This window comes from Heliangelus exortis, chromosome 8, assembly GCF_036169615.1.
Source record: "Heliangelus exortis chromosome 8, bHelExo1.hap1, whole genome shotgun sequence".
NCBI classification, from domain to species: Eukaryota; Metazoa; Chordata; class Aves; order Apodiformes; family Trochilidae; genus Heliangelus; species Heliangelus exortis.
Window position 1 is genome coordinate 1539982 of NC_092429.1, and position 15780 is coordinate 1555761.

The window sequence follows — 15780 nt, forward strand, 5'->3', positions numbered from 1 at the left end:
CATGTGTTCTGTAAACCACAGGAATTCCTCCTTACCTGGGACTGCTGGACTTTGGGGTGAGGAAGACTTCATTAGGAGCATGGCTGAACAAAGAACTCTGAGCTGCTTTGTAGCTTCTTAATTATTTTATTTGTCTAATATCTATAAATCCTAACATAAACACTGAGCTGTACAGAAGGATTTATTTTCAAATGTAATTTTGTGATGCTGAGAGGTGCCTTAAGACCACAAGTGATGAAAAATAAAACAGCCTTAAAATGTTTTAAACAAGCATTTTAAAAAGGTTTAAAATAGGTCCTTAAAATAGGACCTTGTTCCTATGAGACTGGTGGCAAGTTTTCAATGGAGATGTAATGTCATGGAAAATATTTTTCTAATAATCCTTCAACCCAAATGGTTGCAGTAGGCACCCACTATTCATACATGCTCAGCCCTTCCTTTGGGCTCTATTTCTCCCCTCCTTACCAAGACTTTACACCTAAGTGGATGGTGTAAGAACCACCCAGGGAATGAGAAGGTTTCAATATGCAGAATTTTCTCACTTGACTCAAACTGAAGTCCCTGGAGGCCCCACAGTCCATCAGAACCAAACTCAACCATAAATCCCCACCACAGCAAACCCCTCTGAACCATGAGGACTCCAACATTTACCCTGTGATAAATTCCCATTTTTTTCATTCCGACAGGAAGCCAAACCAAACCCTAAAACCAAGTACCCTCCCTTAAAAGGTTACATTCTTTAGCTACACAACATGGCCAGCTGAACACCTTTGTCACAAGGGGTGACAACATGAATTAATCACAACCAAAATAGTTGCCAGCACGTGTACCCAGTGCCTTCCACCCGACCACTGCAGAAAGGCTTCTCTCTTTGGCATGTCCCCTCACATCACACTTATTAAGCACTAAGAAGTTTTTAATCTTGGTTATTCCTTTCAGATGAGTCATTACCAGAATATTTCATTGCCTTCCTGAAATGATTAACAGTAGTGACCTTTTCAAAATTTGGAAGGATCTTTTCTGCATGCTAAGTAATACCACAATGGCTTAATTTAAATTACAGCACAAAATCCAATCTACCTAAATAGTCTCTGTCAACAATTAATTTAACATTAAGAGAGTCAAATAAAAACGCGTTGTTGGTGGCAGTTCTGTTTTTAATTCATTTGCCCTTTCTAATATCCTGCTCCAGGCAAGAATTATTGGTGACAAAACCAGGCACAGCAATTGCATCAATTTAACTCCAGTGCACAAAGCCAAAACTCACTTCAGCTTCAAGAAGCTGCACAGATCAATTTTTCAGCACTACAACATTCTCAGGGTTACAGTTTCCCACTTCCTAGATCCTAACAGACTCCAGGAGCCCTGTGAAAGGCCAGAGGGAAAAAAAAAAAAAAAACCAAAAAAACCCAAACCTAACTCATCTCTATTGCCTCCTAGAAATAAAGAGATATATAAAATTGCTCCTCAAACCCACAAATGTGCCAGCACAAATCAACACAAAGTTACCTGGAGGAGATGCCTGCCACAAGAAAGGGCCAATTGAAAGGTAGTGAACAGCTCTGGAAACCTAAGTGATTGCTATTTCTTTTCATTAAGAGAAAATCATCTGCAATTTTGGGGAACAGTTCTCCCTGAGAGTAGGCTGATCTACTCCATTGTTACAAACTCCAGGACTCCCAACCCAGGGCCTTTATGTCAAATGGAGAATATCAGGTAATTGCCTACACTCAGGTCACACAGAAATGAAAAATAAAGTTCTTTCCAAAGGCAACAGACTGCTGGGTTTAGAAATTTCTGTATTGCTTTAAACCCAAAATGCCTTCAAAATGTGTCTGCTCAGAGAGGCGACGTGTCACAGGGCACTGGGCTGGAAGTCTCTGCAATTCATGGCCTTGGTTTCAAAATCCAAAATTTCAATTTCTGAAAATGTAGATCAAGACATCCAGGATTAAAATAAAACCATTTGCACCTCCGAAAAGAATCTGTATTAATTAAATGTTTGCTGTTCTCAGCAGAGCCAAAGCATTCTTGAACATTAACATCTCTGCTTTAATTCATGTCTCTATTTGAGATTTGATTTTATTTCACCTCTCTCTTTTTAACCTTTATCTGTGGTAATTGTTTCTTTTTTGTTAAGTCGTGTTAATTAAGGCTGCAAGCTCAACAGGGAAACATCCCCCCCTTTGTTTTCCAGGGCCATATCATGCCCAGCAGATACACAGCATCAAAAATGCATCAGATCCTTGGTTCAACAAATCCACTTCACTGAACTGCAGAGTGCAGGCACCAAGGTCCTGAAGCCCACCCATGTGCTTTGATAAAATGCCCCTGCTTGTGTAACTTAGTGTTTTATTAAGATAATAGCACTACTGCTTCTGGGGAGCAATCTGCATATTGGCTGGTTAAAAATAAAAATTGATTGGAATTAAGTCATCCCCTCTTGCAGCCAAGAGCTGATGCCTGTCAAAGGTTCATGGCCCCATCACAGCATCTCCTCCCAGCACACCAACTTCCCACTCTGGCTGTTGTTTAGCTAAATGCTGGGCATTTGTTCTCTTTGTTTCAGGCCCTGAAAGTTGCCTTTTAGTCTATATGAGAGGGTTCATAAATTAGTGACCCTGAATTATTCATTAGGTATTTAACCAAGTGCTCTACAACTCCCCCCCTCAACTGCTGTAAATCTAACAAAGATATATTATATATTCTATTTTTCTCTGTATGGCACTAAATACTACTTTTTTTTTTTTTTCCCAAAATATCCCTTCAGGCATCACTAGCTTTTACCTTAAGTGATACCATGATAAAAGGCAGATTTAATGATCTGTTTCAGTTTCTTATCTTCCCTTGCCTTGAACCACTAATAGAAGTGAAAGCAAAAATGTAACTCAGCTTGTTATCTTTGCAAAACCAAATACATTAGGCAGGGTATTATTTGCCTCAGGCAATGCCATTTCCAGTTTGTATCACTCCTGCCCAGGACCATTCAGTCCACAAAGAAAAAAAAAATTGGGATTTGACAAAGACTGCTGCCACTCACAACGAGCAATTGCTCTTTCACCAAGAAATCAGTTTCCAGCCCAGTACATGTGAATGAACAAACCTGGGGTGTTTGTTACACAGCAGATATTTTCCCTGAAGTCTTGAAAGAATTTGAATTGGTTTCTCTCTCCTTTCATAACATATTAACAAGAGAAATCAGAAATTATCTGAGACCTTTCTTATGAGAGTAATTTCATCTTGAACAACTTGGAGATGAGAAATTAAATACTGTGGTTGTTTGGATGAGAATCACTAAACAACAGAAGATCATCCAACAGAACAACTGAATGCCTGGGACTTAAACCTCCAGCTTGGCTGCTGCAGTTGGCACCATCTTGGGGGGAGAGAGCTGGTCTGCTCTGGACAGCATTTTCACCAGAGACAACTTCCAGACTCAATGCTGTGCTCCTGGGTTTGCAAATTTTGACTGCCATGACCCACAGATTGCAGCACTTGATCAGTGAAAATCTGCCTCATGTTGTCATGTACACAAGTACAGAGCCACAGAATGGTTTGGGTTGGAAAGGACACTAAAGATCATAGAATCACAGAATGGTTTGGGTTGGAAAGGACCTTAAAGATCATAGAATCACAGAATGGTTTGGGTTGGGAGGGACACTAAAGATCATAGAATCACAAAATGGGTTGGGATGGAAAGGACCTTAAAGATCATAGAATCACAAAATGGGTTGGGTTGGAAAAGGACCTTAAAGATCATAGAATCACAGAATGGTTTGGGTTGGAAAGGACCCTAAAGATCATAGAATCACAGAATGGTTTGGGTTGGAAAAGGACCCTAAAGATCATAGAATCACAGAATGGTTTGGGTTGGAAAGGACCTTAAAGATCATAGAATCACAGAATGGGTTGGGTTGGGAGGGACCCTAAAGATCATCAAGATCTGCAAGGTCAGGGGCACCTCCCACCAGCCCAGGTTGCTCAAGGCCCCACCCAACCTGGCCTTGGATGAGCTTTTAAATCACCAGCATAATTTTTGAGGATGCTTTCATAGTTGTTATTTACACAGCTCCTAACATAACCCCCATTTTTGTGGTGCACCATCATCCTGCTCCACATCCCCCCTGCCCTCAGTGAAGAAGCAAGGTCACAGTGTCTTGGTTTGAACATTCTTTTGAGATTCACCTAACAAGGGAGAAGAAGTCAACTACCAGAAGGGCTGAGGAGAAAGCCAGGGCTGATATTTGAGTCTGAATGATGAGAGGAGCAGTGACTGAGGTGATGGTGAGTGAGTGATCTGGATGAGGATGGACAGGAATGCTCTGACACACAAACACAACTGTCAGCTCAGCTCACAGGGAGGATTTGTAACTCCTTCCACATCTACTTTACAGAATAGATCCATGACCTTAACTAGTAGTTTTTTGTTTTTAAATTTCACCTCCTGAATTAATTTTTTAATTCAATTTAAGACCTTTTCATTCATTCTAAGTTATTTTCACCAGCCCTTACAATCAAACCCATCCCTAACATCCACCTTGAGGCTGTTTTGAGCGAGAACACTACAGAGGGAGTCTGTGACAAATATTGTTAGAGGATAACACCATGTGAATCCTAAATAACACATATATGCTCCAAACACAATAGAACAACCTATTGGAAAAGATTTCTGTTCCACAGAGCAGAGGCCTGACATTTTCCACTCAGCCTTCTGCAGAGTCCTAGCTTACAGAATCTGAGTCAATGAAATTCCAACCCAAAGCATGAAATCTGTTCTTAAACACCCCACCACCTTCAATGCTTACCAAGCACAGCTGACAAAAAGATTCCCACCCAGTTCACAAAAAAGCTGACTGACTGAAAGCATCTACCACTTGCTCCAATTTTTTTTTTTTTTTTTGGGGGGGGGTGGGGGGTGAAATAACAACCAAGAAGTAGAAGAGGCAGGGTAATTATTGTCTCTGGTGAGCGTGCCGTGTTTCACCAACGCCTGCAGCAACACAAGAGCTCCCTTCTGGGCCAGGGTGTAAAAATAGCAAAGCCTGACATTTCAACATATTTCTTTTTTCTTTAGAGAGGCAGATTTCAAGTAGAGGAGAGCAGACTGCCATCAATCCCTTCCTGACAACAGGGCAAAGCCTGAGGTCTTGGGGATTTGGGAAGGTGGTTTTGCTGAAGAGCAGCCCACTTGAAGATTGTGACAAAGTGGGGGCTTCTCCTGACACCAACTTCCCTTCCAAAGGCATCTTCCAGTGTTCCCTTCTCCATCCTGAATCTTTTGCTCCTTCTTGGCCATTATGCCAACGTAACCACCTGCATCTCCTCAGCAACAGGATGGCAAGGAGATCTCTTGAGACAGAAGGATTGTTCCACATAGCTTCTTCTCAACATTTAAGGTCTTGCAAATACCATCTAAATGACAATGGAGCTCTTTGGGCTTTTGAGGGGTTTGAGGTGTGGGAGTTTTCTGTGGTAAGGACATAATTTCTCATTTGTTACCAGCTGCCTTTGTGAGCAAAAGTAAATAAACAATGTCTCAGGGGTATGATTCAGAAATACACAATATTTACAACTTCCATAAAATCAATCTGGAACGGAAGGGGCTCAGCAGCAAATAAAAAGGTCACTCTTGGAATAATTCATGAACACATTGTGGCCTCTGGATGAGTATTTTTAGTGGATTGGTTTAATCTAACAGGAAGCTGTTGGAAAAGCAAGCAGCAAGCCCAGCAGGGGCTGGAGGCAGCTCAGTCTACAAACCCTGGAGGGGCAATGCAAGAGCCATTTGCTTTCATGTTCCACCTCTGACCTTCAACAGCTCAATAAAACAGTTTGTTAAAGGATCCAGGCTGAATACCCCAACCTTGACTACATTTAAAAGGACACATCCCCTAAGGAGGAAGAGGGAACTTTGGAGACAGGCACCCTTCATTCAGGGAACATGCTTAAGGGATGTGTATCATGACTTCTTGCTTTGATTGAACTCAACCACTAAAGAAATACTTAAATACAGGATGCTCTCCATTTACTCTGATATCCAGGAGCAAATCCAGTTCATCTCCAGAGTACTGCAGCCCACCTACTCCACGGGGTAACTCAAAGCTCTTTGCTTCCAACTGGAAAGCAGGTGTTTGCCAGCCACAACATTCCATCATCCCTCCAAAAACCAGAAGTTAGGCCACTGGGATAAGGACAGATGACTGCAGAGTAAATTACTGCAGTAGTAGTAATAGGCAAACAGAGTGTAGGTTACAAGCAGGAGGTCCTCACCTGAGAGAAACAGGTAAAACTTCCCTCAAAGCCTGAATGCAAAAGGAGTTTCAGAAGGGACAGACAGATTTGGAAGGCTAAGAAGCCTGGCTCTGGTCTTCAAAGCCCTCCAGTGGCACTGGTCTTTAATTCCCTCTCAGCTGTGGCTGCCTAGGGACAGTCTGACATGTTAGTGACAAACAGGGACCCTGTCAATGAGAACTGGATCAGTCATCTGGAAATTGTTGCCCATGGGATCAGCCTGCTGCCCAGCTCCTCCTCCCCACCCATTCTTCCCCTCCCCTTCTCTCCTCTGCCTTGGCTCTGTTCCTTGCCAACCTCTTCTTGAGTTTCTCCATGTCCTATTTGATTGTTTTGTACTCTTTCCCCTCAAGAAAAATAGAAAATCATCCTCAGATAAGCCAGGGGATTGGTTATCCAAGCAATACAGGAAGGGATGTTTTTAGCTTGTCATTCCTGTAACTCTTTTTCCCTTACCTGGTCTCCTGGGCTTGAAAAAAGAGCAGCACTGCAGCACCTGACAAACACAACTCCAGTCTAAACCAGATGATACAAATTAACCTTCAGCAAATAGATAAAATAAAGAGTAAACATAAATAAAGAATTTGACTTAGAATTCCATTCTAAGGACCAGAGAGCTGGAAATTGAACTGACAAGGACTGAATACCTTCTGACCAGGGCTGGGTCCCCCAGCCCCAGCTCATTTCTGTGGCATCAGCTCCCAAATGCACTGGGCTCAGCACAGGTTCAGTATTACCTTGGTAATGATGCAGCCAATAAAATGGAAGAGCTAATTTTGCATTACTGCTAGGGAAGAAACCTCTCCCCCAAACCCAATGAAGTTGTCCATCATTATGCAATTATCCCCTGCACCTGCCCACTGTCTGCAGGCTTCATTAAAGCTTCTTGAAACAAAGTGCAGCACAAAATGTCTCTAATTTTCAGATAGCTCTTTCTAGGGTCCTCCATCCACTGAGAAGGCAGCAAGCAACTGTTCATTCACAAACTACACCCTGGAGATTTACAGAGCAGTTAATGTGAAGCTCTGGTGAAAGCTACACCTCGCTACCACAAAGGTTATTTCTGAAATATTTTTGTTGCCCTTTGTCAACCTGTAGAAGTATAAAAGCTGGGAGAAATATCAAACAATTTTTGGTTTCTTTTAGTGATAAAATGAGATGAATGTCTCCTTCTGCTTCCTTTCAGGAGGGATGCTTTCAGATGGTACAATGTGCTTGCTTCTCCATGCCAACACCCAGACAGCTCACTACGTCAGGAATCAGTGAAACAGGAACCCAACAAGTTACCCACACCAAGGCAAATCTGCAATGAAGTGGGAATTATTCACCATACAGGCATGGAGGAATCTGCCTGCAGGACATTTTTACTCAGCCTAAGATTCCTCTTCTTCTGAAGGCTGCATCATGATGCATCGTACACGAGTGCCCAGTGAAAAAACATCACCTTAGCAATAAAAAGGGTTTGCTCAGAAAAACCTGGGTTTGTTCACAAAAAACTGGGGTTGTTCAGCCCTGAGAGGAGGAGGCTCAGGGGAGACCTTATGACCATGTTCCTGTACTTAAAAGGGGCTCCAAGCAGATGCAGAGTCCCTGTTGACAAGGAGTCCCCTGGACAAGGCAAGGGGCAGTGGGCACAAGTTTTGGACACAAAAGGAAAATTTTTCCCTATGAGGACACTCAGACATTGGAATGGTCTCCAGGGGAAGTGCTGGATTCTCCCACTTGGGAAAGCTTTAAGTCTCAGCTCAATGGGTGCTGAGACACCTCACATCAACAATATCAGAAGGGTGGGACCAGCTGATCCTGGAGGTCCCTTCCAACCTGACATTCTGTGACAACTGGGTATCTAACACTGGACACATGGACCTGCTGGAAGTGCAACAAAAACTGTTTCTCCACATGAGGACAGATTGATTCAGGGCAAATTGATAAAATGCTTCTCATTTCATCCCATTAACTGCCCTGCAGATGGTCTGCCTTCATAGCATTTAAATCTGTTGTGGGAAAAGCTGCAATAAATGGCTTTGGCCTGATGAAATGTAACTTGCTGGCATGAGGGGGGGGGAGGGAAGCAGAAGGCCTTCAAACAAGGTTACATTGAACACAGGCAGGTAAATTCCCTTCTACCCAGTGCAGATACCCTAATTCTGCCCCTAAAAGCTCTCCTTTTCTACTCCAAACATGTCCTATGCAGTAGCATTCATGTAGCAGCTTCCCAGATGTAGCATCTTCCTCGTGTAGCAGCTTATGGTGGCAACAACAACAAAAAATAAATAAAAAGGTCCTCGTCCCCAGTGCTTTCTCTGCCGGTGCCAGCTGGAGGCTGCTGCCAAGAGGGAAGCTGCTGAGATAAAGGGGATGATGGACAAGCCCAGCAGTAGCAGGGATCCCCCAGGCAGCTCCCAGCTACCCCAGCAAGTCCTGAAACCCCTCTGAATCTGTGTTCCTCAAAGATCAGCACATTGGAAACACTAAAAGCTGACTTAAAGGTATCAGAAAGTCCAGAAATTGTGTTTATTTCACTCATTCTCTTTTCCTTTCCTCCCCTCTCAGAGAAATGGCTGAAGCTCTCCAAACCAATTCCTCATTAACACACTCAGCTGCTGTTCTTTGAGCCTTTTATCAGCTGGGGAGTATTTTACCAACTTGTTTTCAGCTGGGGGATGAAAGAAGTTTCTCCTTTCCATCCTCCACAGCTGTAGAGAGGGTGTAGAGGCAAGACAGACAGTCAGGACAGATGGAAAGGTTCCACAGCTGGTTCTGTGTTTGGTGCACATGGTTATTCCTGCTGTTTGCAGAAGTCTCCCCTCCTCACCTTCATGTCCTTTGGAATCCTTCCTGCCACTCCCTGGGACTCTCCTCCAGACAGATGGGAGAACATATTCCCATTCAAAGGGAACCTTCTGGTTTTTCCTCATCCTTTTCCCTCCTCACTCCAGCCAGCTTCTCCTGAGAGTTTCAGTAGATAACTGAGCAACACAGTGTGCCTAGTGCCAGTCCTGCTGCAGAACAGGAACTCCAGAAAGCCAGAGAATCATCCCATTTGGCAGGAAATCACAGCAACAGGCAGTGAGAAACACAGAGACCAGCTCATGGCAATAGAGACAAGTGTGGGATTCAGTGCTGGAACCCTGGAGATGCATCCTGCCATATATATATATATATATATATATATATGTATATATCAGAGTTGAAAGGGCTCCAAAATCACATCTTATGGTACTTGCAGGGAGAGATGTGAGAGACACTGCCTTTATCTCACAAGCAAAAACCTCTGGGAAGAGGTTTCCCAGGGAGGGGGTTGAGGCCTCACCCCTGGAGATGTTCAAGGTGAGGCTTGAGGAGGCTCTGAGCACCCTGATCTGGGTGAGGTGTCCCTGATACTGCAGGGCTGGGACTGGGGGAGCTTTAGAGGTCCCTCCCACCCCAAATCATTCTGTAAGGGGCACTGGTGACCTGGGTGCCACCTGAGCACAGCTGGATGCAGTTGGTCTCACCAAGTTTTGGCCTGAGACCTGTAGACACCATCATAATGTGACCAAGTGACTGGAGACAATCATGGACCTCACAAACATCCTCAGCAACACCAAGCACAGAGCCAGTCTCACAGCAATGAATTTTCTGAAGCACTGTTCCAAGCCACTAGGTTAAGTCTTCTCTATTTACTTCTGGAAGCACAATGATCAGAAAGCAAAACAAAATGTGACATCTTGGGATAGCTCTGCTTTGCCTTGTGCAGCTTCAAGCAGTTAAACCCATCACTTGTTATTCACCAGGCTTGGAAAAAACTCAAATGCTGCCCCCTGACTGAATTGTGCCATACTATTTAACTTACTGAATTCCACCACTGCAGATTATTGTGTAATGAAAACAGATCATGTTTTCCAAAAACTACAGCTAGGATGTGATTTACATTTTGCATTCTCTTTTAAAAGGCAAACGTGGGCCTGGATTTCAGCTGAATGGAAAGATAACCAAAAGGAAAGGAGAACAAAATTTCCTTGTGTCTGTGCTTTAAACTGTGCTTTAAACTGTATTAAGAAAGAGCAGGCTCAGACCCTTAAAAATGATGAAAGCTAAATGTGAAGTGATTTGGAAGAAAATCCACTAAAAGTCTTTGATAAGGGTGGGCAACAAACATCATATTCTAGCAACCACTTCATTAAAAAGCCAGTGCTCATCACAGGGTGTAGCCAGTGAGTGTCTATCCACTAAGAAACTGGGTGATCTAATCTGTATAAATGTATTGGAGAAATAGTTACTATCTTTTAAGATAAATGTTTAAATAAAATGGGATGATAAGCAGCAGCATGCACTTCTATGAACATTTCTGAGAAGGCATTCAGGATCTTGCAAGACATTGCTGAGGAGGACCTTGCTCTGGGTATAATCCCCCTGACATTACCAGCACCCCCTGACCAAAATCAGATGGCAGACCTGTAGAAAATAAAAACTATTTTTAAAACTATTGCTTTGAAAGTCCTTGGGCTAAGGCCAGGCCAAGGGAGGACAGAAGAGGAGGGGTGGAGAGGGAAGGTGCTTTCTGTGTCAGCCACACACAGGAAGCCCTGAGGACCAAGCCTATCTCCTCATCTTCTGGAGATGCTGTCCCTCTCTCCAGGGACTGCAGAGGAAACTCAGGGACTGGGATGCTCTGCAAAACATCTGTAGCAGCAAGGGGAACCAAGTCGTGTCAGCCACTGCCTTCTCTTTTCCTCCCAAACCCCCCAGAAATGCAACTGAGAGAAAGGAAGAAATAAGGTATCGGCTTCTTGAATCTCCAGGGTGGAAATGATAGAGGCAAGAAAAAAGAATGAGACCTGTGGAGTCTGGCAAGGGAAAAAGACTCCAGAAATTTATATTTCACATAAATTTACATCTGAAGACTGGACACAGCAACAGCAGCCATGGCAAACTGTTTAAGGGAGCAGCTTGAAGAGATGTTGGAAGGCAACTGCGTCGGTCAGGCACTGAGTGAGAGCAGGGCACAGCTCCTGAGGAAGCACTGGAGCACTTGAGTCATGGCTTGCTTTTTTTAAAAAAAGCTGAAATTTTGTTTTCCTTTTTCTTTGTGCAACAGATCTGATGACTGGATGCTGGAGAAGGCTGATGAAGACAGTTTCATCAGCATAACCAGGAGAAAGGAGCTGAAATGTATGCAGTTATAAGAGGGAAAATGCCTAGAAAAGGCAGATAAAAAAGTAAAAGAGGAGAGCAAGGGAAGACACAAAACTGAAAATAAGGGGCAGAGAAGCAGATTCAAGCAACATTAGCAATGATGATAAAGTGATGAAAGATCAGAATTTACCACACCACCAACTCCCACCCTGAGGAAGTTTCTGTTCTGTTCTATTTTACAAGGCTACAGAATTTATAGATGATATAGCAGCCAAGAGCAGGGGTTAATTTCCTTGCTTAGAACTGTTATGGAGTGGCATTTTTTGTATATTTACTCCTGAGGTCATTCCTTTGCTACCCAGACACTACTTCCCAGCACCTTGTGTACGTGGCCTTTTTGTTCAGCCCAGGTGATGAGGTTTTCACAAGAAATTTACAACTACTAAGCAAATTCCCATACCTAGCTGAAAGCCCACCACCTCCAACACACATGCAAGCAGCTGTAAAGACATTCTAATGCAATGTTGCATCATACTTAAATAGTTTTAATTCCCTCCTGGTTTATAACAAGTTAAAGCAAACTGAAAATACGTCTGGCTGTGCTACAGGTTTTGACTGCATTTAGGTACAGATACATTCTGGAAACCTGCCCCAGCAAGGGTGAGCATCTTCATTTATAGAATACTTTGCTTCTCATCTAAGGTGAAAACACAAACGTGCAGTTCACAGCCACCTGGTATTAAAAACTTTAAAAAAAAAAAATAATAAATGGGAAGAGTATGAGAACCTCACATTGCTCCGTGAAAAAATGTACCTGGAGTAACCCCACACCTCCTTTACAAGCTGATTCCAGGAGAGCTTTTTAGTTAGACCTATAAATATCTGCCTCTGTGTGTGCATATATATTTATATTAATTTTTTTCCCCACTAAACAATAGAGATCCCTTGTGCTGAGCCTGCCCACATTCTGCTCTACAAAATCCCAGCAGCTCTGTCTTCCCCCAGCACAAATTTCTCCAAACAGCCCAGTGGGGGTTAAGATGAGCAGCACCCCAGTGCCTCAATGCTGAGAGATCTGACAGATGTTCAAGGGAATTAATGTCCATAAAGCTAAATACTACTGACTACAAGCAATTAAAATGCTACAGGCAGCTCAAGCACACACTGAAATCCTTACAGCACGTAACCACTTCGGGTGGTTGTTATTACTGCCTGGATTAAAAAAAGAAAAATGCAGAAAATCTGCATGATTCTGCAGTTCCTATCTGAATTGAGCACTGCTACACCACAAATGCATCTCAGACCACGTTTTTAAAAAAAATAATTAAAAGTCAGTTATCTCAGTTCTACTCAGTACAATTCCCTGGTATCAAAGTTTTCCCTTTTATTTGCTTACTGTTTACCAGCACACAACAACTGTAAGAGCTCCTAATCCACTCAGAGCAAACAATTAGGAATTCCTTCCAGAACTCAAATCAGCTCTGAAGTATTTCACCACGACTCAAATAACCCATCTTAAAAACAGAATTCTATTTTTTTTTTTAAACATTAGACCAGGATGGGCATTTCAGAGAGCCCAACCTGGCTCCCAGGGATACCAACGGGACAGCCTCATCCTCTCCCCCCTGCTCCATCTGGGCAACCAAAAGGTAATGGACACATCTTTGTGTGAGCAGGCTTGAAAAATATTCCCAGTACTGAAAGTTTTCTGGTTTAATTCCCACAGTCAACTAGTGCATATTGACAGAGACTTTTGGAATGTAAAAGGTGGACTGTAAGAGACCCACAGAGTGTACACTTAAAAAATTCATTTCCATTTACATTCATTTACAAAATGAAGCAAGGAGATTCTCCTAGGTTTTCCAGGATGGTTTATTTTGATTACTGTTTATGGCATGGTTTAACCAGGATAACTGACAGTCTGAGGCAGCTCACAATCAACTAATGGCATGCAAATTGACTGTTTGGGGTTAGTAATTTGAAGGGAGGGAAAAGCAGACTCTTAGCTGGAGTTGCCTTGAAAAAAAATGGCTGAAAAGAAGAGATATTTGTCACCAGCAAAAACTGTTTAAAAACCCCTGGCAGTGAAGTTAAAGCCCTTTCCAGCATTTAACTCCAAATCACCCGCTCTGTGCCCTGCTGTCAGCTGCAGCTGAGAGGGGCAAAACAAAACCCATGTCTTGGGAGGTTCTGAACTGAATTCATGTGCTCTACCTACAGCACCATCAGGCCTGGGAAAGTTCCCAGCTCCTGCCTTTGTTCAACTGAGATTAACCACAGCACACACAGGAATAAGGGGCTGGATTCATCCCAGGGAGCAGAACCTGAGTGACAGCTGCCTCAGCACTGCATTACCCATCCCTCGGCTGCCTTCTATCCATCTAGCAGGGTGCAGGGAGCCCCGGGAATGAGACTCAACTCATCTTCCCCTGGTAAACCCCCCAGACTGTTCAGCAAAGCCACCCTGAGAACCCAGCAGGTCTTACCAGGTGTGTGCCACCGTGAAGCGACGACGCTGGCGGATGCTTTTGTTGACGAGCAACTTTCTGAAGAAGCAGGGAGAGTTCCTGGGGGAGCTGCGGGGGGAGATTTTGGGAGACGTAGGTCTGTTCCCAGACAGCTTGGGCAGCTCCAGCTCCAAATGCATCTGCTCTTTGAAAGTCTTGATGTACATCTCGGACTCGGGAGTCGCAAGTTCCCTAGAAGAATCTTTTGCTGTCATAGCTCAGACGTTGTGGGAGCTCTCACCATTCAGCAAAGGGAACAAAAACCCATCACGCCGGCATCGCCGCCGATGGAAACCGCTGATAAATCGGCGGAGCTCACCCCACTCATTCACGAGGCTGAGCTCCAAATGGAAAGGCTGCCTGGAGCAACGGCAGTGTAAATCGAAGGATGATAAGCCCAGGCTGTCAGAAAACCCTTTATCAGCCCAGCTCTCCCTCTGAAAATGAGCCAAAGCCTTTCTGTGTCAGCAGCCTCCCTGCCAGCGCGCCTCTCCTGCCAGCCACACACCGCCGCGCGCCGGAGCCATTCAGCCCCGCGCACCAGCTCATGAAAAATTCATCACAGCCCAGCTCCCCATCAACCCCCTTCCTATAGCATTTTGGCTTTAGGAGCTGAACAGAAAAACGCCGGGGCTGGGGTTGGGTTGGGTTGGGGTTGGTTTTGGGTTTGTTTTTTTTTGCGGCGCGCGCTAAGAAAAGCGAGGAATTCCCTGGGCTGTGGCCGAGCCCGGGAACCCGATTCATTGAGGCCCAACCTATGGAACAAAAAGGTCTTCATTGAGAATCACTGCTGCTCCTTGCTGCTGCAGGAGCTCCACCCAGGACCTGCTTATTGGCTCAAAATTCTTTTGACAACTGGACTCTGTTCAGCTCCCTCCTGCAACCACCCTGAAATTGCTCTGGGCACCCCGGAGCCAGCCCGGGGACTGGACGGGATGGAGAGCTGAGGGTGGGCTGGGAGGAAAAGGTCAAGTGGGAACAAAAGGAAAAGCAGGGAATAATAACAAGCAAGAACAAAGAGTGCAAGAATGCAGGCTCCAGAGGAGAGGCTGAACGTTGCCTGCTCTGGTGTCCTGGGGTCTGTGGCTGGGCCAGGGGCAAAACCATTGCTGGGCACTGAAGGAGCTCAAATGATGGGGAAACACTAAAGGGTGGGAGACCTGGCACCTCCCTGCAAAGATAATGTAAATGAAATCAATGTAATTGAAGCAATACAGACAAAAAAAACCAACCCTAAGATTTGTTCTGGACACAAATAACATCTACACTTACGAGAGAAAAAAATAATCCAGGGAAAGTAGTTCAGAGATGAGGCTGAACGCTGATAAGAAGGTAAAAAATACTACAGGGAGTGGCAGAGCATCTCCTTAACAGGTCCAAAGCAGGTGACTGAAATGTAAATCCAATTAGTCTTTTTACAGAAGAAGCAGAAAGAGTATGTGCAACCAGCCTCCAGTGGAAGTGCTGGGATCTGCAGGCCAGGGCATCAGTTACACCACAAATCCCCCCCAGTCCCTATAGATTCCATACAGCCACAAAGCATTCACGTGCCCTGTAGCAGAGACCACAGAGGAGTTACCAGATACCCTGCCTGACCTGCAGCTATGCTTCTCACCATTGCCATTTATTTATTTCTATTTTTTAGGAAGTAAAAAGCCCTGCCTGAGCCTCACCTAAGGACACTGGAAATTGCAGTGGTAGCTGATACTGGGAGGGTTCACCCAGTGGCAGAGCAGGAACATTTAATGCTTAAGGAACTGTGATGTCTGCCTGTAATCCTGCACCCCAGCTGCACTGACAGCCACTGACAGGCACAGGGACAGCTGGAGAGCTCTGCTGGGTGAAATCCCAAACCCACACAATG

The 15780-nt window shown here is 44.2% G+C and overlaps 1 protein-coding gene across 2 annotated transcripts in view; it reads right to left on the reverse strand.

The window, feature by feature from the left end:
* PDE4B (phosphodiesterase 4B) overlaps window positions 1-15780 on the reverse strand; it is a 188030-nt gene that overhangs the window by 134700 nt on the left and 37550 nt on the right. The window contains exon 1 of one of the 2 annotated variants that reach the window (XM_071749893.1): window positions 13896-14146. The exons of the other annotated variant lie outside the window; for it this stretch is intronic. Coding sequence (XP_071605994.1) covers window positions 13896-14131 — 236 coding nt within the window. The 5' untranslated portion in view covers window positions 14132-14146. Of the gene's footprint in view, window positions 1-13895; window positions 14147-15780 lie in introns of those variants that run through there. 2 annotated transcript variants of the gene reach the window in all.